Source organism: Lepidochelys kempii, chromosome 10, assembly GCF_965140265.1.
Source record: "Lepidochelys kempii isolate rLepKem1 chromosome 10, rLepKem1.hap2, whole genome shotgun sequence".
Taxonomy (NCBI): Eukaryota; Metazoa; Chordata; order Testudines; family Cheloniidae; genus Lepidochelys; species Lepidochelys kempii.
The window spans coordinates 31,878,289-31,903,436 of record NC_133265.1 but is presented as its reverse complement, the minus strand read 5'-3'; the positions used below and the strand labels follow the sequence as shown (position 1 = coordinate 31,903,436).

The window sequence follows — 25,148 nt, the reverse complement described above, 5'->3', positions numbered from 1 at the left end:
GAGATCAGGATGTGCTAAATGCGGACTGTGGGTAAAATTCTGGCCTCGCTGAAGTCAGTGGGAGTTGCTCCTGCAAAGAATGATTTACTAATTACACAGGGACATTACTACATAGCACTAGTTAAAAAAATTACATCACTTCAGATCTAAAAACTTCTCATGAACGTAGCAGTAGTAACGATACTTTGTACAAACACACATACACACACCTTGCTGAATTAAGTAGGGTTCCACAGAAACGTGTGTGTGTATGTGAAAATTATTATTATATACTACCTCTATATCTACAGAATGCTTCTGATCCCTAGATTTCAAAGTGTCTGAACCATGTTGCCTTCTTGCAGTAAAATAGCAGGCACCCAGAAATCAGTTTCTGAAATCTATAATTCATTGGCATATAGGTATTTCTCTGGAGCTCATTGCTGGAGTATTTGATTCTTCAGGTCTTTCATTCCTTGACATATAATTATTACTATTATTTATCCCTTATATTGTGGGATAGCACAGAAGGCCCCAGTCGGGACTGGGAGCCCATTGTGTTCCATGCTGTACCAACACACAGGAGGACACGGTTCCTCCCTGGAAGAGCTCACAGCCTAAATACACAGACACAAGCAAGGTGCGGGGGAGTGAATGAGCAAGGGGATGGGTGGCATATGTCTAGAGTCACTAGGCAGCCAAGAGTAGCTGGAGGGATTGCCAGGTCCTGCAGTTAGATACAGCTTCAAAGAAATGCTCCTCCGGAGAAGAGTGCTGATGTGATTGCAAGAAGAAACCCCTTGTCCCTGTGCCTGTGACACGGGCTACAGCAGACCCATCTGCCACCAAGATCAACTTATAAAAGCAATGCACACAGCTCCCCTCACCCCACCATACTGACAGCAGGCCACAGACAAGAAACTGCCACAATCAGAGAAGAAACTTGGACCAATGACTTCAGACAAAATGAACACCCTTGCACCTTGCCAAAACTGCAGCGTGATGATTCTTATCCACAAGCCAGCTCCTGACAACTGCCCTTTCCTCTAGAAGGGGTTGGTCATCTGTGAATATCTATAATTTGTGGAGGGTCAGGAGAGATGATGTACAATCCCCTCCACCTTGTCAGGACATCATGTTTCACTGGGAAACTGTCTGAACCACAAGGTCTTTGGGGAATAGATTTAAACCCAATGGCTGCTGCTTTCTGGAGAAGGTAATTCTGCCTTACAGGGGACACCTTTCAGGGAACTAGTGGTGCTTGGGCCATTTGCGTGCCTCAGAGCTTGTCCAGATTAGGCAAATCTCCACTAATCGTAGAACAATAGGGTTAGAAGGGTGTGATTACACCTGTGCAAGCCTCTAATGGAGACACACTGCACCAGTGCAAAGTGGGATTTGTCCCAGTGCGACCTACCCTGCAAGGGCTTGCCTGCACTATGGGCTTTTGCAGTATGAGGCTGCACCAATGCAACCCCAGTGTGGATGTTCTGCACTGCTGTGAAACCAAAGTTAAGCACCCCAGTGTAATGGGTCTACACTGGGGTGTTGTACCATTGCAGATTTCCCCAATCTAGACAAGCCCTCAACGGGCTTCATTTGCTCCTCCAGCCAGAGCATTCAGTCCTCCTTCAGCTGTGGTAGATGCAGAGTTGGAAGTGCTTCCCACTAACTGCTCCTGGCTGCTAGCCTCGAAGACAGCTAACTACACTGTGATGCCATGCATCACTATGCGGGCCCCCTGCCACTGGTGAGGCAGCAGGCTCTGTGCCTATGCTGTGGCAAGCATTGCTACTCAGGCCTGTGTAAGAGCATGAGAGGCACTGCTGCTCCCAGACAGGCACATAAGATTAGCAGGTGTCTTCAGTTAATGGGGAGAGAGGCTGCCCAGCGCAGGAGGCTTCCCTTTGTGAGTGCTGGAGCTCTAGCAACAGTGAGTAGTGTAGTGAAGGCTGGTGGCTCGAGTGTTTCCATTCTGATCAGACTGCAGTTGACTCTTGACTCTCCAAAGCCTTCACTGTTGGAATGGACATTTCCTGGGCCTGGTCTCTGCCTGTGGGTTTTTATTGTAAGTTTGAGCCCATTGTGGTCACCATATTTGGCGTTGGGAAAGAATTTTTCCCTGGATCAGATTGGCGGAGACCCTAGGGGGTTTTCACCTTCCTCAGCAGTGCGGGGCATGGGTCACTTGAAGCTTTAAACTAGTGTAAATGGTGAATTCTCTGCAACTTGACATCTTTAAGCCATGATTTGAGGAGTTCAGTAACTCAGCTGCAGGTTAGGGGTCTATTATGGCCTACAATGGGCAGGAGGTCAGGCTAGATGATCATGATGGTCCCTTCTGACCTCAAAATCTATGACTCTGTAATAATAAAACCTTGCAATATTTTTTTGAACCTTCCTGGTAGGGTAGTGGCTGGAGTGGGAATTTGGTCGGGAAACAGCCCTCATTGAGGAGAAATGTCTTTGAGTTTTCTGAGAATTGGTTTTGACTGGACAAAGGTACAAAACTCTGAAAATTGCCCTTTGTGCTTGTGCAGTAGGCTTTGAATGAGGCTTGGCATTTTCCAGATGGCTAAGTAAGCAACATCGTCAAAAATGACCTGGACCCTCTCACTTACAATGTGCCCCAACGGGGCTCCCTGTGGACCCTTGGTACATTCAGTGCACACTATGTGAAGGAGATGAATGATTCCTAGTGGCTCATGCCAAATAAAACCTTATGTGTTAGGGGGCACATCCAGCCCCTATCACCATGGAGGAGGCCTTATGTAGCAGCATGCTGGGGAGGGGAGGGGAGGGGAGTGATGCATGGATGAGTGGTGGAGGTGGTAGAATTAGAGCCCGATGATTGCTGATGCATCCTTCCATCTTCCCCAGTGCCCTGTGGGCTGAAGTAGAGAGGATCTGGCCCAGCTACTCAGGCTGAGCACTGGGCTCAGGACTCTGGAAGTGCTGAGCCGCACTGCATAAATGACTAGTGCTTCCCTTGGAATTTCATTTATTACAGGCCTCCTCTCTATGCTTTATCTTTATTCCTTTCAAAATATTCTATACATGTGTTAAAATTATAGTGCACTCCAAAGCTAGGTCCCCTTAACTCTGCCCACTTGTGCGTATGGCATATGACACAGCCCTTAATTACATAATCACATACTCCAATATCCAGGAGACCTCTGCCTCATAAAGTTGGTGAGGAAAGCTGCACACAGTGCCGTTAATAAGAAAACTGGCATTAAAAAACATTTATTTTCTCCCTGGAAATTAAATCCTAATTTTAAAATGTTTTTAATAATGGCATTATTTGTAAATGGACACAATGTTCATGTATTTGTATCCACGAGTCCCCACTCCACTTTCTGCATGCTACAATCTGCACAGAGGGCCATATTCTTTTCTCAGTCACAGGACTACCTCCATTTACTTCACTGCAGATGTCCCTGGGAACAGAATTGGCGGAGAATAATGCAGGGCTTTTCAGGGTCCCTCCCTCATTCACTGTTCACTACCCAACCTGAGCATCAAAGAGGCAGGAGCCCTGCAGAAATCACTGTCTGTGATCACATAACTAAGGATAGTACCATAATATGCAACCACTGAGGTCAGAGTTACAGTTGCATTGGAGACCTGAGTATTTTCTCCAGGTTTTTTCCGACATTTGGGTGCTGACCCATGAAACTTTATTTAATGTCATTGTCATTTTTACAGAATTACCATCATGTCACCCAAAAAGGCAGAGCAGAAGCAAAGAGCATGTGGCTTTGTTGTGAGGTTTTCACCCATGTGCCATGGAACGCTGCTACACTGGAGAGGGTTGCTCGGATTGTGTGTGAACATCACAGCACCAGAGCCAATTATCATTGCACTATGGTTTGCTGTCTTTTAAATAATTAAAAACATCACCCTGAGCAGTTGGGCTCTGTCCCCAGGGTAGTAGGAAGACAGCTAAGAGGGGAAGGGTGACTAAGTGGTTAGTTTGCTACACTGTGATACAGATGAGCTGAGTTCAAGTCCTGCTCCCGAACAGGCTCTTTGGGTGAGTCACTTAGTCTCTCTGTGCCTCAGTTCCTCATCTGTAAAAGGGGAATAATGATACTTGAGGTTTTCTGGCCTGTGATATAGAGGAGGTCAGACTAGATAAATATTATGGACCCTTCTGGCTTTAATACCTATTAACCTGTGGGGCCCCAGCAGTCTCTCCTCTTGAAGCTGTAGCTAAATAATGAAAGAGTGGTTAGACCCAGGGTATCTCTCTTCCCAGCTGGATGTCCTAGCCACTGGACTACAGACCCATTCCAATTTGCATGCTCTCTTTCTCCCTGGCCCAACAACTGTTCCCCTGTAAATTAGTACTTAAATAGTCATTGGTGAGGGAGAGGGAGAATTGGAATGACTCTGAGTGGTCATGGCACCCACTTGGGAGGTGGGAGACTCTGAGTCCAGACCCCCTGTTTCAATGGCTATTTAATTATTTATCCACAATGGAACAACTTCAACAGGAGACACTGAGGAACACCCCTCCCCAACTTATTGTGAGTTCAAGGTTCTAACCACAGGGCTAAAAGTTATAAGTTGGGCAGCATCTCCTCCTCTAGCCATTTTCTATGGAGTAAGACAACTGCCCAACTCATTCCCCCTAGAAACACCGTAGGTACCTAGGCCACCTGATTCCAGGCAGCAGGTTCCTGTTACCAGCTCACTAAGCAGAGACAGGCACCTAGCTCTAAGAGGGGCAGGATTTAGCACACACTCCTCTGGTGAGCATCTGCCATTGGCTAGCTTAGATGGCTCTGCACCTAGCGTCCTGACTTTGTGGCTTGCATTCTAAGATGCCTATCTATCTGCTCATTTTGTACAGGGGATGGAGGTGCCTAAATTGGCTTCATAGACGGTGTTTTTCCTGGATTTTATAGGTGCCTAAAAGTTAGGCATTGTAATGCTCAATGTCGCAACACTTAAGTCCCTTGGGGATCCCACTTAAGTGACTTGCCCAAAAAGACTCAAGCAGTCTGATGTGGAGCAAGGAACTGAACCCAGCTCGCCAAAGTCCAAATTGCGAGCTACTATCCTCACACCTGAACGAGTCTTCCTCTCTTCCCAGGAGCCTTGCTTGCTGGCTGGGGACACAGCTCACTACTGTGTAGCTCCACTGTATTTTTTGTGCTTTTTTTCCCCATACTTTGCACGGTGGGAATTTTTACCAGGGAATTTGTATGAAGCAGAGTTTCATTAAAACAAAACGCACCAAACCATGACTGTTCCAATTAACTCCTGACCACTAGAACTGCAATGAGTCAAGACCTCCAGTCAGCAGAAAAGCAAGGACAATGCTTCATTTGTTCACCTCTCAGATTACATGTGTGTGTATATATTATGGGATTTCCCTTTGTGGGGACCAAGAACTCAATTTTGCCAAAGATCCTGTGGAAGTAAAAAGTGAAGCTAAGCTGCAGAGATAATGCATAACAATTAGCATGCTAGATCTTCAAAGCACAGTATATATATATTTTCTCCCCACGAGATTCCAACTTAATGACTTATATCTTTAAACACTAGGAGTAGTTTGTGTGTGTGTGTGCACATGCGAGTATCAACAGAAAGAATACCTTGTTATGTGTTCTATATATTTTACATATATTGTGACAGGGTCAGGCCAGATGGCTACAGTAGAGTAACAGAAGGCAGATATATTAGCCCCAGGTTAAGTAGGTCCCTTCCCTGGGTAAGGTAACAGGGAAGGTTCCAGAATAATCAGGAACCTTCTGGAGACAATTAAGACAGACAGGCTGATTAGAACACCTGCAGCCAATCAAGAAGCTGTTAGAATCAATTAAGGCAGGCTAATCAGGGCACCTGCGTTTAAAAAGGAGCTCACTTCAGTTTGTGGTGCATGTGTGAGGAGCTGAGAGTGAGAACGTGGACTGTTGGAGGACTGAGGAGTAAAAGCGTTATCAGACACCATGCGGAAGGTCCTATGGTGAGAATAAAGAAGGTGTTGGAGGAGGCCGTGGGGAAGTAGCCCAGGGAGTTGTAGCTGTCGCACAGCTGTTCCAGGAGGCACTCTAGACAGCTGCATTCCACAGGGCACTGGGCTGGAACCCGGAGTAGAGGGCGGGCCCGGGTTCCCCCCAAACCTCCCAACTCCTGGTCAGACACAGGAGGAGTCGACCTGGACTGTGCATTCAGAAAAACGGCCAAGCTGAGGGCTGCCATGAAGCTCCAAGGTGAGCAAATCTGCCAATAAGAGCAAGACCCACCAAGGTAGAGGAGGAACTTTGTCACAACTGGTGTCAGAAGAGGGATTTGGTGTACACAGCGCGGTGGAAGAAGGAAGGTGTTTGGGAAAAAAAAAAGGGGGAGAGGGTCTCTCTTAATTTTTTTCACCACAATGGAGGAGGTAGTGCGGGCACTGATACAAGCCACGGCTGCCCAGCAGGAGGCTACCTGTGTCCAGGCAGCTGCCCAACTGGAGGCAGAGTGGCTACAGCAAGAGACTAATCTCCTGCTGATGGACCAGGCTGCTCAAGACCGGGCTATGTTGCGGGAACTGGTAAATCAGGTAAAGGCCCTTACAGAGCTGAACCGCGGCCATGATGGGATATAGATCATGCGGGCCAGCAATTGGCTGCAGAAAATGACGTGGAAGGATGACGTAGAGGTGTACCTCCTGGCCCGTGAGAGGACAGCCCTGCGGGAGGCTTGGCCCCAAGAACAGTGGTCTGGCATCCTCGCTCCATTCCTATGTGGGGAGGCCCAGAAGGCCTACTATGATTTGCCTGAAGAGGCTGCGGCAGACTACCCCCAGCTGAAAGCAGAGATCCTGGCCAGATCTGGGGTAACGACTGCAGTGCGGGTCCAGTGATATCATGAGTGGAGGTACCAGGAAAACAAAACCCCACGGTCCCAATTATATGACCTCATCCATCTCGCACGAAAGTGGTTACAAACTGCTCTCCCCAGCAGCAACTCTTCTACGTCCCCTTTCCTGGTAAGCTCTCTCTAACCAACTCCCCTGCAAATTTCCTCTCCTTAGGAGCTTCTTCTCTGATCTGAGCCCCTGACTGAGCTTTCATAAACCTTTATTAGGCCTAGATGTTCCTTAACTAATTAACTGCCACCCAGCCACTAGGTAGTTAACTACTCATGTGGCGCTGAGTTGGTCCATTCTCCTTAGAGGAGCCTGCCTCAGGTAGGTTGGGTGCCTGAGCCTCTGATGGATCAGCTACCCTGTAACAGGCTTATTAGACTTTTTGCTTGAATTTAACTACAGCCTCTCCCAGATGTAAATGACAAGCATACCTGTAATTTCTTATCTTTTTTAAAATTAATATTTTGCTTCACAGAAGACAAACTGTGAAATTGTAGCACAGTTAACACATTTCTGGGACACAAATAATGCTCTTTGGAGATAATACGCCTGCTCTTTAATCACTCTCCAACAAATATCTCACTTGGGCAACATCTGCTCCTGCTACAATCTTTATCATCCGCCTCACAGAGAATGGCAAGGCAGATAAAGCACTCAGCAGTGTGTCCATCCACCCCCTGGCCACCCATTTCTCTTTGTATGCAACCTCTGAAAGGGGATCCTGCAGAGTTAAATCCATATTTAGTATTTATTACTTTGTTGCTCAAAGCCTTCTTAGTCTTTTTTAAAGTAGCTGTATATAGCAAATTGATACCAAGGAGTTTTTATGCAAGGTATCCAGATGAAAATACAGACCCTTTTCCATTGTAATCCCTGATAATGGACATTGTCCTGACCCCAACTAAAATTCCTGAATATGAACTGGAAATTGTTTGGCAAACAGACAACTGAAAATAAACATTAAGGGTAAGAGGAGTAGTATCAAGTGACCTACAACAGGCAATAATGTTTTCATTAATGATCTAGAGAAAGGTATAAATACAACGGGGATTGCATTTGGTAAGAAAAGCTAAATCAGAGGGTCAGACCCACAGTGCACAGAAAGCCAGAGATCGTAACAGTGGACTTCGGGCAATAAGATCAGTTCTAATGAATGCTATATCCAAGGAAAGGAAGTATCAGCAGACACTTGTCACAATTTGATACAGGAAATTCTCCCCCATGGATTTCAGTCTGGAGTGTATGAAATGAGTCCCATTGTGAGGGTCACAGGCCTTGTGCTAGGGCAGGGTATCTGGGGGCATTCTCTCCCTTGGGTGGCTGATCTGTTAGCAAGAGGCAATGACACAGGACTGGGGGAAGGGAGCTGAGGCATGCAGAAAGAACAGGTGATGCTTCTGCTAGACATTATTCAGGGATGTACTGAAATGCTGGCCACATGGGTTTGTGTACTCTGGAAAATCACAGTTATAACATATTAATCAGCACAATGTGAAACACTTAGTATACACCAGGGCTGGTGTGTTTAAGTTTGTATTTGCTGGTTGTGGTTAATCCCCCAGCTCAGTGTAGAGTCTACAAGGTCTTTTCCTCCAGCTTGGCGCTGCGGCACTGCTGGGTGATGGTGGGAGACGCTGCAGGGCCTGGGCCGGTGAACGGAATCGTGGTGGAGAATCAAACGGGTGTTCGAGCAACGCGGGGGCGAGAGGGTGAACCGGAGCCCGCGGCCCGGCTGCGGGGTCCCGCGGACTGGGCTGGGAGCGGCAGAGGCTGGCAGGCCCCAGGCTCGGGCAGGGTCTGAGCGGCAGGATACGCACAGGCCGCAGAGACAGCGCCACGGGGGGTACCCCGGAGCCCCAGGCTGCTGTGCACGGGTCTGTGCTGGGCCTGCGTCCTGGTCTCGTGCGGGCCCGAGCAGCCCGGGGCGGGGCGCGGCACGGGCGCGCGGGGGGGGGGGGGGCAGTCTCATGCCTCGCACGAGCGGGCCCAGCCCTAGGGAAAGCGTCGCTCGCGTCTCGCTACACCCCGGGCCGGCGGCAGAGCGCGGCCTCCAGACGGCCGCAGCTCTATCTGGCGGCGCATGCGCGGAACCGGAAGTGCGCCAGCCGTTGCTTCTTTAAGGCCCTTCTAGGCTGCTGAACTGAGGCGTCTCTATGGCCCGCGGCTGCCGCTAGCTCGGGGAGCTGTGAGGGACGTGGGGGTGGCGCTGCCGCCGGCTGCCTCGCGATGGGCGAGAGTACCAGCCCCATCAGCGTGATCCTGGTGAGCTCGGGCAGCCGCGGCAACAAGCTGCTCTTCCGCTTCCCCTTCACGCGGGGCCCGGAGCATCCGGCCGCCCAGGCCGGTAAGTGACCGCGCGGGGCCACGTGCCGGGCGGCCGGGCGCACGAGGCTGGAGCGGGCCGCTAGGCCTCGGGGCTTCGTCCTCTGGGCCTTGTCGCACGCAGGGCGGCCTGAGCGCCCCCCCCCCCACCGCTGTGTGGGCCGGGCCCGCGGGTGCCCGCGGCGTGGCTGGGAGCTGGACCCCTCCCAGACACACAAGGGCTTGCCTCGAATCCCCTTTGAAGAGCGAGGCGGGGGTTGGGCTCGGCCCACTGGCCCTGGGGAGTAGCCGGGCAGCGCTGAGGCTGAGGGGCAGGGAGCCACTTGGGCGCTGAGCTGGAGTGGTGAGGGGGCCAGTGGCCAGGCGTTGGTGGAGTTCCTGAGGCTAAGGGAAGAAGGAGGGAGAGCAGCGGAATAAGGACAATGGCCTTCATAATAGCAGACAAACTCAGAGAGCCAGGGGGTGAGGTCCCGAAGGAAGACTATCTTAGAGGAAGATCTCAGTTCAGGAGAGCTGGGGGCAGTGTTTTCCCCCAGGAATTGAAATTGGGGGGTGGGGGGGCGGTGTTGGAATATTGGGGTGAGGGCCAACGAGCATTGAGACTGGGAAGGCAAAGGTGGGCTGTATGGCACCATAATAAAAACTGAAAAATGTTCCACAACTATTTTATTAGGTTTAACTCCTGTTTTAAAATCATCACAGAAATTGAAGTTGGCTACTCAAGCCTACTCTGAAGCACTGCATCTACATCCGTCTTGGTTTCTTGTTGTAATTTTGCACTCTTTGGTGTCTTCTTGTGTGTGTGTGTGTGTGTCTGTTACTTCCAGTCCTTCATGATATGCTCATGATCAGGCAGAAGGCGACTTCTTTCAGAACACAAAATTCTATTCAGTGTGGGAAAAGAACGCTCAACTGTAGCTGTTGTGACTGGGAATAGCAAGAGATGAATTTCTACTTCTTTCATCCCAGGAAACATAGCACAAATATTGGGTTGAACCACTAGCGATGATAAAGAAGTTGAAGTTAAATCTTCATTCGTTGGTCGTATGATATTCCACTCAAGGTTCAAAATTCTCTATTCTGTCTTGATCACATAGTAGCCTTATTGCTGGTAGTGCCTTACTCCACTCAACTGTAGGTCTTTTATAAGACAGGCATCTGTAAAAGCTACGTGGAGGCTGAGAATCCAGAAATTGCTATTGTATATTTGTAAGAATCAAGTCCGTGTACTTTTTCAGTTGGCTTAACAAGCACTTCTTGTCCTCTTCACTTAAGGAGTCAATATAAGTACTTTCATTAGTTAACTTCTGGACTGAAGTTTTTGCTTCTTCTAGTACATTTTCAATGGACATCTCTCTGATTAATCCAAAGGTAGTTTCTATTGCTGGACAAAGATCTGCTACTGTTGTAGCAGATGCCTGGATTACCTTGTTTAATGACCCAAGTGGTTTCAACAGTAGACTTACAAGAGAAAGAATGGCAATAGTCTTCTCTGAACTTAATAACAAAAGTAGTTCACCAGCCTCACTACGTAGATCTGTCCTATCTTTGTGGATACTTTCTAAAGCCAGTAATAACGGTTGCAGTAATTTTAAGACAACAGCCAAGAATCGCTCATGAGAAAGCCAGCAAGTTTTCCCAGGTTGGACTCATTTGAACTTCAATCCCAATGTATCCGATGAAGTGAGCTGTAGCTCCCGAAAGCTTATGCTCAAATAAATTGGTTAGTCTCTAAGGTGCCACAAGTACTCCTTTCCTTTTAGTGTATCTTCTGTTTGTTTCCAAGATGTTCAGTCCTTTTGAACTCTTGCTGGAAAAAAACTATATAAAAAAGCCATTAAATGTGTGGCTTTTTAATGTCTTTTGAAGATTCTGCATCTTATACTAGCGCTAGCTGGAGTAGATGGCCTCTGCAGTGTGTATAGGAGAGATTTGGGTTATACTTTTCTCTCTAGAGGACTCCACTATGTCTTCCAGAGAAGTTTGTAGCTCCCATCAAATGCACAAGCAGCCATCTATTTGGAGTTCAATTTACAAGCATTTAACATCAAGATAACATACATAATGATGTAATACTTGATGCCTATTTGCATTGGTGTATTCATCAGCCATGTATGCACATATTTTGAATATGGTGAGAGAGTTCTTCACTTTTTCAGCTGCGTAGTCTTTCACTGTTCACTGCATGCTTCTAGAGAGTCAGCTGAGTTTTTTGCAGACAGATAGTGAGCATTTGCCAATTTTATTTGAAACCAGTGTCCAGCTTCAGGATTAACAAGTGACAATGCACTTGGCATTGGCCTCCGGTTTGTAGTGTGTGGTATTTCTTGCTTAAATAGAAAGTATGATGCAACAACTATGTTGGTTCACATAAACTGAATTAAAACAATGAGGAGTCCTTGTGACACCTTAGAGACTAACAAATTTGGGCATAAACTTTCATGGGCTAAAACCCACTTCATCAGGTGCATGGAGTGGAAAATACAGTAGGCAGGTATAAATACACAGCACATGAAACCGAGTTGTGTCTCCAGCATTCTTAACAGCCTCATTAAGTTCTTTTAAAATTGGCTTTGACAGTGACTGGCTTATAAGGCTTTGTGCATGTTGATGTAGTCCAGAGGCATGGTATTTTGGAACCTTTTCATATAGGTTGTCAGTATTGGCTTAGCTGATCAGTCTGGCAAACCAAGCTCCTCCACTTTTACTATATAAAACCATGATATGCCCACATCTTGAATACTGTGTGCAGTTCTGGTCACCCCATCTCAAAAAAGATATATTGGAAAAGGTGCAGAGAAGGGCAACAAAAATTATTAGGAGTATGGAACATATTCCATATGAGGAGAGATTAAAAAGACTGGGACTATTCAGCTTGGAAAAGAGATGACTAAGAGGGGATATGATAGAGGCTTATAAAATCTCGACTGGTGTGGAGAAAATGAATAAGGAAGTGTTATGTACCCCTGCACTTAACAGAAGAACCAGGGGTCACCCAATGAAATTTAATAGGCAGCCAGTTTAAAACAAACAAAAGGAACTATTTCTTCACACAATGCACAGTCACCTGTGGAACTTTTTGCCAGGGATGTTGTGAAGGCCAAAATTATAACAGGGTTCATAAAAGAACTAGATAAGTTCATGGAGGTTAGGTCCATCAATGGCTATTAGCCAGGATGGGGAGGGATGCAACACCATGCTCTGAGTGTCCCTAGCTTCTGTTCAGCAGAACCTGGGAGTGGACGACGGGATGGATCATTCAATAATTCCCTGTTCTGTTTATTCCCTCTGAAGCCCTGGGAATAGTCACTGTCGGAAGATAGGATGATAGGATAGATGGACCATTGATCTGACCCACTACGGTCGTTCTTACATAACAAATAAGTATAATAATAAAAAAGTTTAGTTCAGAAACTGCCCAAGATAATGACTTCTTGAGATAATGACCTTGGCAAAAAATGCATTTCTAGGAAACATATATTTATATACGTTTCCCAGTCACACATCTAGCATTCTGGAGAAAAGTCACTAAAACATAGTCCAATGCTCTGGCTGCTGTTTTTCATGCCACTGTTCACTCTACCGCTCCATCCTCAGTGGCCCTGCACTGTCACCTTCTGCTGCCACTGTGACTTCTGCGAGTCGGCCTCTATAGGTTCCACCCAGCTCTCAGTGATTTCAGCTCTCGGTGGGGGAACCTCGCTGCTAGTGCAGGCTGGGCTGTCCTTTCCACAGAAACACTGTCCCACAGCAGGTCTAAGCACTTAGATCTGATTATCAGTGATTTCAGCTCTAGTGGTCACTTAACAAACCAAAAGACTCTCTATGAAGCCTAATCAGCTCTATCTGTAAACAGGAGAGAGGGGCAGGTCAAATAGTACCTGTGACTCTTAGGCAGAGCCCACACCACCAAGCAGAACACTTGTGCCCCACATTCTCTCTCTCTCTCTCTCTCTCTCTCTATTAGGATATGGCATCCAAACCTCCTGCTTAGGGAGTGCAGTTCAGTTGAGGGTGACCAGTGCTTAATTTGTAATGAAAGACGTGCTGGGGCTCAAGCAAGTATGTTACTTGCATCCGATGAAGTGAGCTGTAGCTCACGAAAGCTTATGCTCAAATAAATTGGTTAGTCTCTAAGGTGCCACAAGTACTCCTTTTCTTTTTGCGAATACAGACTAACACGGCTGTTACTCTGAAACCTATGTTACTTTCATAACTGATGTGAGAAGCCCAGAGGTCCCAGGGCTATGAACTGCCAATCCTAGAGGTGCTGGGGCTCAGCACTGGCAAGCCCTAGCACAAATTAAGCACTGAGGGAGACCTCATTCAGTCGGGCTAAGTACAGTTCTGCTGCCCTTTACTCATATAGTAAGGATAACAACATTTCATGACCCCCACATATAATACTTAAGTGATTTGTAACCCAGCACCAGCCAAAATGGATCACTTGGGCAGCACAGCTCTGTCTGCTGGATATCTAGGCAGAGTAGTGTGTTCATGTAAATACAGTCTGATCCTGAAGCCTTTACATCCACCCCAGCTCATCACTAGCTGTCAGGGGAGAGCTCATTCAGACCTTGCTTATAAATAACAATTTGAAATTGTTAGGTAGGCCAATGTAGCCGAAACAAATGTCCTGATATTGTCATAAATAACAGCTATATGAGGAAGCTAGTCTTTGTTCAGACTTTTCAAACCCATTATGCTTTCTCAGGTACAAGTATATACTCAAATTCTGTATATGCTTTTAAAGTGTGTATGAATGTTTCAGTTTCAATTCAAATTTCCAACCAATGATTAAATTGGCAACACTACATGTAACTGGGCGGGGAGGGGGGGAGTGTTGGGAAAATTGTACCCCCCCCCCCCCCCGGGGTGGGTCTAGGGAAATCCCTGGGTGGGGATTTCTTAAGGAGATCATTAAATTGAGCACAGCAAAGTATTTCGATGTGAGGGAAAGATAGGAGGAGTAAGACTCGAGTGACCTGAAAATCAAAAAGGATTCTTACAAAAAGTGGCAATAGAGACAAATTGCTAAGGAGGAGTACAGAAGTATACTAAGCAGTGGTGGTGTTGCCGTGTGGGTCCCAGTATATTAAATGGTCTCTTGAAATCTCTGTTAACTACTTATGCTAATCCATCTGTTCCACCTTGCATTTAGCTGTGGTACTCTGAGTACGTTTCCCAGACCTGTAGAACTCTGTGTAAGCTTGAAATTTTGTCTCTCTCCGAAGTTGGGCCAGTAAAAGATATTACGTGGCTCACCTTCTCTCTCTCTCTCTCTACAAAAGAATAGCACAGAGGTAAAAGCAAAATCAGGATAAGGCACAAAAGGAATTACACCAAGCAAGGGACATAAAAGACAATAAGAAGAGATTATTTAAATACGTTCGGAGCAAAAGAAAGACAAAGGAAACTGTAGGTTTGCTGCTTAGCGAAAAAGGAGCGCTAACATGATGTCAAGACGGCTGAGGTGTTCAATGCCTATACTGCTTCAGTCTTCACTAAAAAGGCTAATGGAGACCAGATACCAAACACAGAAAAGGCTAATATCATTCTGGGTTGTATTAACAAGAATGTTGTATGTATGTAGGGAATTGTCCCGCTCTGCTCAACATAGGAGAGGCCACAGCTGGAGTAGTGTCCAGTTCTGGGTGCCTCACTTTAGGAAAGATGTGGACAAATTGGATAGAGTCCAGAAAGGAGCAACAAAAATGATAAATGGTTTAGAAAACTTTTCCTCACAGGTCAGGTTAACAAACAGGGCATGTTTAGTCTTGAGAAAAGAAGACTGAGAGAAGACCTGATAAGTCTTTAAATATGTTAAGGACTCTTTTATAAAGAGGATGGTAGGACAAAAAATAATGGGCTTAGTCTGCAGCAAGGAAGATTTAGGTTAGATATTTGGAAACACTTTGAACTAGTTAAGCTCTGGAATAGGCTTCCAAAGGATGTTGTGGAATCACAATCATTGGAGGTTTTTAAAGGCAGGTTGAACAGGTGCCTGTCAGGGATTGTCTAGGTTTCCTTGGTCCTGCCACAGTGCAGAGTGCTGAACTTGGTGACTTCTCGAGGTTCTTCCGGCCCTACATTTTTATGATTCTATACATTGTATGTTTTAAAGCTGCAGCTAGGAGGGCTAGAAACCAACTTTGTTTTTGTTGTTTATATTGCAGTAGTGCCTAGGAATCCCAGTTGTGGAGAAGCCTCTATTGTGCTGGGCACCAAACAGACAGAACAAAAAGACAGTAGTTCCCCTATAAGAATGGGGATAATGATACTGACCTCCTTTGAAAAGTCCTTTGGGATTTATCTACTGATGAAAAGAATTATATAAGAGCTAGGTGGTATTTAGTATTTGAATGAAAGATGAGGTTCTTGCCTAATCACATGCCTCTGGGAACTGGGACTTTAAGAAAAATACCAGATATTGTGAGACTCATGATAAAATTGTAAGAGTTGGCAACACCAGGATTCCAGAAGGTTGATGGGAGAAAGACCCAGCAAAATGTCCATTCGCAAAGGTTAAACACACCTTTTTTGTTTGTTTGTTTTCTCACTTGAATAAATTATCTTCATCCAAAGGGTTCCCAGAAGCCTGTGCAATGAGCACCTGATCTATTCACACAGTTAAATGTAGCTTGGAGAAGCACGTATGATGAGTTATATGTTCTAGTAGATTTAGTTCAATTTCCATTCCCTCCTTTCCCAGTTACTCATAATTCTAAAGCAAATTCCTTTTTGGGCTGACATTTTGAGTGCCTGGTCTTAATTCATTTTTCTTGGAAGTTTTAGCTCAGTTAGTCCATCTATTGTTCATTATTCAGTTATGGAAAATATCCCTTATGTTCTGGCTAAAAATCTGTGCATGTATAACTAAATAAAAATTATTGTTGGTAGAAACTTTAAACTTGGTTTATCATTGATTCATACCGAGATCTAAGGTTGAAGCCAATTTTGAAAAAAAATCAGTTGTGCATTTTTCAAAGTATGTGTATTAGAATTTATACATTTTTGGGGGGATGAGGGGGGGCAAAGGATATGACTTTAAGGCCCTTTCAACCTCTCAACTCAGACAGAATTTGCTGACTCTAAATGTTTGTAATTTCCAGAGAGGCTTAGACCAGGTAATTTGAGTCATTTGAGATGAAGGGACAGTTCGGCTTGAGCCCTTAGTCTTAAGTTTTGGGTTATTATTATTATTATTTATTATTTTTAACATTTTGAGTACTTTATTTCTTAACACTAACATTGCATTAACTTCTTTAAAAAATTTTTGTATAGCACATACAGCACTGTAAAATCTTATGTTAATACAGTGGTAAATTTGAGAATTTACACATGTTAAGGTCCCACAGCAACATTAATTTATCCAGATGGTGTATATGTAATATTTTAGATTACTGTTGTTCAGTATTATATGTTTATCTTTCTTCATATAATGTGTGTTGTGTTCAAGTAAATGCTGCTGTAGGAAATGCAGGCTTTTGAATTTGATGACTTGACCTGAGATTTGGTTTGGCTTTATTCCACTTTTGCATGACTTGTTCACCAGCTGGTTATGCCCTAAACTGAATATTTGGCCTAAATGTAAAATATTTAAAGGCATAGTAATTTCACCTCTACCCTGATCTGATGCACAGTGTCATTGTGGGCCAAGACAGAAGTTCCCTATGACCTACCCTCCGTCTGCTACTGTAGAATGTTGCTAGTTCATGTTCAAGATCTGTCTGGTGGAAGAAGTGTTCTGATTGTATCCTTTCCATCAAAGGGTAATGATGGACAGTTGCTTCCTTTTATAGATTCACGGATTCTAATGTCAGAAGGATTTGTGATCATTTAGTCTGACCTCCTGTATAACACAGGCCAGAGATCTTCCCCAAAATAATTCCTAGAGCAGATCTTTTGGAAAATCATCCTACCTTGCTTTAAAAATTATCAGGGACAGAGAGTCCACTATGGCCCTTGGTAAGTTGCTCCAATGGTAATTACCCCACCGTCAAAAATGTACCTTATTCCAGTCTGAATCTGTCTAGCTTCAAGTTCTATCATTGGATCGTATTATACTTTTGTCTGCTAGATTGAAGAGCTTATTATTAAATATTTGGTCCTCAAGTTTCAGCACCCCTTCATCTTAAGTTGAAGGCTGAGGACGCTTCTGGTCCTTTCTCTCAAACTGTCTTGAAGCAAAAACAGATAAGTCAAGGCTGGATGTTTCTAATATAAAAAAGGAGGGAGAAAGGGCTTTTGTTGTTGTTGGTTTTTTTTAAAAAGAGAACACCTTTGGGCCTTCCTAGTACATCCTTTAGAAAAAGGCACAAACACACACTTCTTTTTGCAGGTCACTGTTAAGTGATTTGAATTGATCTTCTTTTCCATTTGCTTCAGGTAAGCCAAGGAGCCGATATGCTGTGAATAGCACTAGTGACAACACAGAAGACCAAGATGGAGACTCCAGGTAAGGAAATTTCCCCTCAACCAAAAGTTTTAAAATAGAGGAGGAGAATAGCCCATTCTCCTTTCTTGAACACTAGTTGAGTAGGTGAATCCTCTTGTACTGTATGAAAGGAGATCTGCAAAGAAAAGCTCAGAACTGAGTTAACCTCAAACAGATGTGCTGGATGCACCTACTAACCAGGCACTTCTCATGAGAGTCAGAGTGCTGCTGAAGATGCTATTTTTTGGGCAAGATGTAAATCAGACATTCTAACCCCTTCTGGTCATTAAAGAGCCCATGCCACTCTTTCAAAATAGGAGTGTTAATCCAGTGGCCTTGGTCATATTTCAGTTCTACCTACCTGCATCTCCAGATGGGAGTTACAGTTGGATGCAGTGTTCTTCACTTGCTGCCTTAACTCTCATGTAGAGTTGTGCACAAATAAACTGGTGTGTTTCCCCAGAGGTAGCTGCAATTCTTTGTTGGATGAAGTGATGTCTCATAAGGATACTGAAATTTAAATAATGTTTTTGAGATCCTTGGATGAAAAGTGCTCTGCAAGTATTGAGTGTCCCTACGTATTATTCAGTTTAAATTGATCTTTTAAACATTCTTCTTACTTTGTGCAAAGTCTCCTGCTTTGTTCTGGTTTGTGCATACCACAAAATTTATCACTCTTGGGCTTTCACAGATGTTTGCAAAGTCAGCAGGTGTCCTGAGCTCACCATTAGCTAAGTTGGTGTTCTCTGTGGCATGTTTTTTAAATCTTATGAAATAGTAAAAGGACGGGTTCTGTCACCCTTACTCCTGCTGAGGAAAGTGTTATTTGAAATCAGACTAATTACAGTGAAAGATACTACTTAATGTGAGAGAAGTTGGCAGAATGGGACCTCCAAAGGGGAAACTTATGTCCCGATCCTGCAAAGATTTAAGCACATGATTACTTTTACTACCATGAGTAGTCCCATTGAAATCAGTGTAACAGCTCGTGGTAGTAAAGTTAAGCAAGTACATAAGTCTTGGTGGCATCAGTGCTTTTGTTTTTCTCATCTGTAGAAAACTCCATTTGCTTGGGACTTACAATAAATCTGTGTGCTGTCTTTTTTGGTATCTTTGGTGTCTTGGAATGCTGCAATCTGGAATGTCCTCAGTGAATCCAGTACAAGGCAGCAGACTCCATGGGAACTAAAAACAACTTTTAAAAATTAGTATTTTAAAGTTAGTTCTGTGCTAAACCCTCTGCACAGCCAAATTAGTGGAGCCATTCAGCATGTGTTTCTTTGGTTAACTCAGGTTGCTTTTGCAAGTCACTGTTAAAAAGTTTGGCCCTAGTATTTTGTAGACTATACTTGTAAAGCAAGGGAAAGCTGTGCTGCTTTTGGCATTTCAAAGAATTCTCAGAATGCCAGGAAAAGAAGGAAGCTATTGGCTCCTACAGATAATGACCAGTGTGAGACCCAAAAACAGAGCTCAGAGAACTTGTAATGCACTTGAAGAGCTGAGTTACCAAAATCTCCTAAATCCCAGTTTTCATTGTATTGTGACCTTGTACATTATTGAATCTTTTAAATGTGTTTTTTCTCTTACAAACAATTGGAGTTACTGGAATATTGCGTTCAATTCTGGAGTCCACTTCAAATGGATGTTGAAAAATTGGAGAATGTCCAGAAAAGAGCCACCAGAATGATGTGAAGTTTGGAAAAAACATGCCTTTCAAATACTTAAGAAGCTCAATGTATGTAGCTTATTGGTCATGGTGTAGATATGGAGAAGATTTTGGATAGCAGAGGGTTCTTTAATCTAGCAGACCTGATGAAAGTGCTATTTGTGTGCTTATGTATCTGCCTTCAAAAGTGCAGAGGTGGCTCCATTTTAAACCTGCTAGCTGTGACAAAGTCCTTTTCTGAAATTACACTTGAGTCGAATTCTTCCTTTGCATAAATCCTTCTCTAGCTCCAAGAATAATCAGTATTTTTCACAACTTTCCTCTCACATGCTAATGGAAGGAAAGAGATAAGCTCTTGTCTACAGCGGAAGTACTGATACAACAGCTAGACTGATCCCCATCTTCAAAAATAATAGCTGATAGTAACAAGTGACTTCTTCCATCAAATTACTGCGCGTACTGTTAATGTACATGTTTTCAAATTGTTTCCTGAAATGCACTAACTTTGACTTTCTTCAAATATAAAGTTGTACAAATGCCTTCTGTTTTCCCTTTTTCTCTTGAAATATGGTGGCCGGACAGCTTCTGTTTTCAGATCTGTATCTTTCAATAGATTGTGACTCTGATTCTTCTTCATCTGGAGTCAAGTCATCGAGCAAGCATGCACCATCTTCGGCTGTCCATGGCAGCACTAAGATCCACCTGCTTAGGTCCCTCATCTTCTTCAATGTGATCCATCCATCACTTCCTCAGCTTTCCACGGGATCTGTTTACTACCATGCTCTCATCCCATTCGATCTTTGCCTGGTCCTCTTCATTCATCCTCTGCATGTGTCTGAACCAGCGAAGTCTCACTTCCTGGATTTTGTCAGCCACATCAGACTTTGACTGCCATCCTAACACTTTCATTTTGAAATCTGTTACTTTGCGTAACTCCTTTATAGGGCAAAGACATCTTACCTTGAACAGCTGTTTGCATTGAATCTGCTGTCCCTTCACCACCCATGTTTCTGCACCATACAGCATTGCTGAGTGCACTGTTCTATAAAGTTGGGCTTTCAGTCTCAGAGGCATATGTTTGTTGTGCACAACACTTGAGATGTTGTTGTTCCAGCACTCCCGCTCTGGACTGTGTCTCATTCAAGCTCACTGTCGAGATACCTGAATTGCTCAATTTGGTTTAGTCGTACTTCATTAATCTCCTATATCCAGTTTCCCTGTGGCATCTCTACTGACCCACATGACCCCAATCTTACTCATGTTCATTTTTGTTCCATGCCTGCTTAGTTGGTCATTCCACTGGTTTACTATTTTCCCTAAGTCATCTTTTGAGAATGCCTTTACTGCTACATCATCTGCATATAGCAGCTTTTCATCTTTTCCCGTTGTCACCAATTTTTGAACAGATAGTGTGAACAGCTCAGATTGAACAGACACAATGGAATAGCCTACTGCTTTTCCTGAGTTAATTATGTTCTTTTCAAAGTATATGCATTACATTTTCCTTTAAATGAAAGACCATGTGATACCTTTAATTGCACTCCAGTGAACATAACTCAGTTATAATTAAGCCCTTGAGCTGGGGAAAAAAATCAAATCTGCATTTAGCAGTAAAACTTTTAATTGGAGTATGAGACAAGTTGCCAATAGTTTTATAGATCAGTACATAATGCAATTGCTCCTAAAGTGGAAAGAGGATAGTATTTACTTCATTCGGTTTTAACAATCCCCACTGTTAGCGTTCGCTTTAGCAAGAGATTTGGTGAGGCTGTGAAATAATTATGTATTTGTGGTCACAAATTAGAATAACTTGATTTTTCAAGATTAGATTTGCTTTATAATTTTATTTACTGATGGGATTACTGCAGAGAGAGTTAAGGTTGTTTAGGTGTCTGAATTCTGCATTTCCATACCTTAACATAATTGGATTTTTTTTTTAAATTTAGATTTCTCTTGAATTTGATGGGTTTGTTCATGCTTGTTTTTGAGATAATTACAGCATTCTTGTGATGCTTTCACCCATAGTTACTGGTACGTACTCTCAGCCTGAACTCTATTTTAATATAACTTTGTCTGGGATTTCATCCCCTTTTCAGAAGCAAATGGAGTAGCAAAAATACTTGCATTGTATTGTTCGTTGCCTTCTAACAGGAAGCTGTCTAGTGGGATCAGTCACTTGGCAGAACAAACTTTGCCTGACAAACATATCTCCACTTGCTTCCTCCTAGCCTTCCACTATCCCCCTCTGCCTAAATAACCCAGTTAAAACACATCTCCTCTCCAGAGCGACTTACAAACATTAAATAATCATCACAACTGGTGGAGATTTGTATTAGCTCTTTTGCACAAATGGGAAAACTGAGGTACACAGGCCTCAAGTAACTTTCCCAATGCCATAAGGTAAGGCGTAGTCTACACTTAAAAAGTTTTACCAATGTAGTTATGTCAGTTAGGGAGATGAAATTTTTTTTGGCCAACATAGCTGTGCTGGTAAAAGTGCTAATGTAGATGCACTCATATTGGTATAACCTGTACTTAGGGCATGTGATTTTAGGTTTTAATTGATAAAACACTCCCAGTTTATCTTATATCTATATATACAAATCAGTGTTTAATCAATAAATATTGCGAAAAGCCAGAAATGGTTTCTCAATTCGTGTTGACTTCACCACTTTCCCATGGCAGTTTGTTTATATAGGTGATGTCCCTGCTTCCTGGCTTGCATCTAAGGGCTTGTGTAGATTGCAATTTCTAAAACGGACTAATGTTTTGTGCATTAATTGGTCTGTGTAGACCCTTCTGATGCATACTAAAATTTCCCTAATGTGCTTTAACATAGTGTTGTTTGAAGCAATACAGTGTTAAAGCGGACTAGGGTACAAATGCACTACATGCTAAACCAGGGATTCAACTACAAAGATCAAACTAACATAAGTCATTTTTATACATATAATAAAAATTAAAGTAGATCCTATTTATACAAGAATTTTGGGAAGTACCCCAAAAAAATCTTTAGAGTATCAGAGAGAGCGAGCTCTGGAAAAAAAATAAAAAAAATAAAATAAAATTTGGGGCATCTACATAAAACGCAAATTGTTAAGACTAAGCCCCCCAAAATGAAATGAATGAAAATCTGAAAAACAGGAACTCTGTTTATCCTATCTGACATAATCTATACCGGTGTAAGCACTTTTATACCAAATAACTGCATCTACGCTAGGAAAGTTTTTGCCAGTTTAACTACATTGGTATGGTTAAACTGGCAAAATTTTAAGTGTAGAAAAGGCATAAATTTTTGGCATAGTAGAAATCTGGGAATCAGGAATTCCTTCCCTGCCGTTACCAAGCCGATTCAGCTGGGACAATTGGCATATTCAAGGATTGCTGTGTCAAAAACAGGCTTTTGCACAAGTTGGCTCTCAAACCCTTGTAGCATTAAGCAACTACAGTAGCATGTTCCTTCCAGAGGGAAATCCGCAGCTGTCTGCTGAGCTGAAGAGTCTGTATCAACACCCTCTCTCTCAGCTCCCCATACTCCTTTACCCTCCACCACAAGGAGCACAGTCCTCTTGCCCCATACCTGCTGCTTCAGTCTTTGGTTCAATAGTGGGAGCTATAAAAACCCATGAGACTGTCCCCAGCTGTTAGGAGCATTCTCCCTATCAAGGGTTTTCCAGTTGTTGGTCTCATGTATGTACCTTTTGTTAATACACCTATTTTAACAGCTCGGAAACTCATTAAAGTAAGACACTGCTGAAGAGTGTACTACCAAGCTCTGCTATAGCAGAGCTTTCTGGTGATGAGGCTTCTGTGGCAGGCCCTCCCCTCCTGATTGTAGGAATCAACTCCTGTATGCACTCCCTTGTTAGCGTTTCTAGTGAGACTCTCTCACCTTCAGAAATGCATATCCTTCCCTCCCCCACTTCCTGACCAACACCTGCTCCCCTCTGATAACGCCTCCATTCTCTCTCTCTCGCTTTCCTTTTGTTAAGCACCTACCTGGTACCCCTTCCGTGTATTCTTAGGGGCCTCCCTTCGAGAAGCACTTGGCTTTCCATCCATCCTTTTAGACATCCATCCCATGATTCCACTTCTCCCTCCTTTTGTGACACTTCTCCCATTTGTAGGGTGTCCCTGGTTTTCTTTGCTGTAACAACTGTAAAGTGGTTGGCAGGAGGCTGAGTTACCTTTCCAGTAGAATCAGAGTTGACATTTTGATTTCAGGTTCGGCTTTTAACATGCATGGTATAAGGCAGCCATGGGATTATCTAGCCAAATTTTCAATTGCACCATCCACCTTTGGAAAAGTACCCTTTATTTTTATTCTTGAGGAAAAACATTTCTATTTGCTCTGTCCACTGGTATCTGGGAGCCAGTGCAGGAGTGTCTGCTCCCATAGTGTATGAATAGCTGCAGTTGAGAGCAGAGTCAGTAAGTGCCTCCTCTGTTCTCTGCATCAAATGGAAGGCTTCATGTTCTTTGTCACACAACCTTTTTCAGCTTACTCATCTTAAGGCTTTGCTTGCTGACTGGTCCTGGGTATGAAATGAGCCAGGGATGGAACTGGCTCTGCCAGTGCTGTGAATCTGGACCGTCTCATATGGGGATGTGTGCTTATTTGGGAATAGCAGCAGTTCCATGTGCAAGACCATCCAAAGGGCCTCAAATGTGTATAAAATCCTCAGTGTCCTATGTCTCGTCTCTAACCTCTGAGCTATGTTGCCAGTGCCTCGCAAGTTGACAACAAGGAGGGTTTGTGCCATATGGCACTGTGTGCAACTTTAAACAACACAGATGGGTTCTTGTAAACACCAGTAACAATCTGCCCCAAGAACCGAAGTTAAGGAATCTCTTCCTCTAAAATCAGTGTTAGTTTTTCTGCAATTTCTAGACCAGAATATGCTAGGTAAGCATTAATTATAAAATATGCACCAGCAATGCCCTTACCATAGGCTTGCTGTTACTCTTGCACGTAGCTATCTCTACTGTACAGAAGTTTAACCCTTAATAGTCCATCTTCATTTTTAATATTGTCACTTTTGTGTATCATGTGTTACTTTGCCTGGTTTATTCTTTTGCTGTATTTTTTGTTTTTGTTTTGTGTTTATGCCCATGTTCCCATTTCAGAGAGCAATGTCCTCTAACTGATGAGCAATTGGTTTCAGGGTAAGATCAAACATTCTAAACAATCACATCTGTCTAGAATGGCTTTCTTTTCTCACCATCCTTTAATTGTGCTTTATTTCTGATTTCCATCGTACACTGAACACTGAGTTAATTTGAACTCTCTATTAAATCACAGTGTCCATAGGAAATGTATTGCCAAGGTTTCTTGCTAGATGATTTGAAAAGGTCCTACTAAAGTTTTTGTGCTTCCTGTAGTGTATCGAGTGGGTGGACCCATACTACCCTTTCTCTGGGTATAGGAAAGTACGCAATCCCCCAAGAATCCATGCCTGTGTCAGTGAAGGTGCTGCAATGCCCCCAGAAAGCTCCATGGGAATTGTCTTGGGTCATGTATCACCAAACAAACATTTCATCTTAATATTAATTACCAAGCCCTAAATCAGTTTCTTTCTGACTAGTAGTTGATCACTTAGAAGTATAGTCCAATGAGTAAAGTTATTTAATTCCATGGTAGCCTTACTGTGTGAGTCACTGCATTGTAAGGAAAGATAGCTAGCCATTGGGCTTGTGTCACAAAGTATTTCAAAGAGGGCCCTTTTACATGTGCCCCACTTTGAATTAATGTGTCCTTCCTAATAATCATTTTCAGCTTCCACAATTTTGGTACAAAGAAATGAAAGGAATTAGATTAGCAAAGAGAGAGATGGCTTTGAGGGCAGCTTGAGTGTGTCACAGTGACCAAGAAAGTT

At 43.7% G+C, this 25,148-nt stretch overlaps 1 protein-coding gene across 10 annotated transcripts in view; it reads left to right on the top strand.

The window, feature by feature from the left end:
• The first annotated feature begins 8,821 nt into the window (after positions 1 to 8,821).
• Positions 8,822 to 25,148, top strand: part of NPRL3 (NPR3 like, GATOR1 complex subunit) — a 102,588-nt gene continuing 86,261 nt past the window's right edge. For 2 of the 10 annotated variants that reach the window (XM_073362666.1, XM_073362671.1), the window contains exons 1-3: positions 8,822 to 9,191; positions 17,558 to 17,627; positions 24,400 to 24,438. In XM_073362666.1, the coding sequence (XP_073218767.1) occupies positions 9,074 to 9,191; positions 17,558 to 17,627; positions 24,400 to 24,438 (227 nt within the window). In that variant the 5' untranslated portion in view covers positions 8,822 to 9,073. Of the gene's footprint in view, positions 9,192 to 17,557; positions 17,628 to 19,205; positions 19,342 to 24,399; positions 24,439 to 25,148 lie in introns of all 10 variants that reach the window. The other 8 variants (XM_073362668.1, XM_073362665.1, XM_073362669.1 and 5 more) reach the window with 7 other exon arrangements.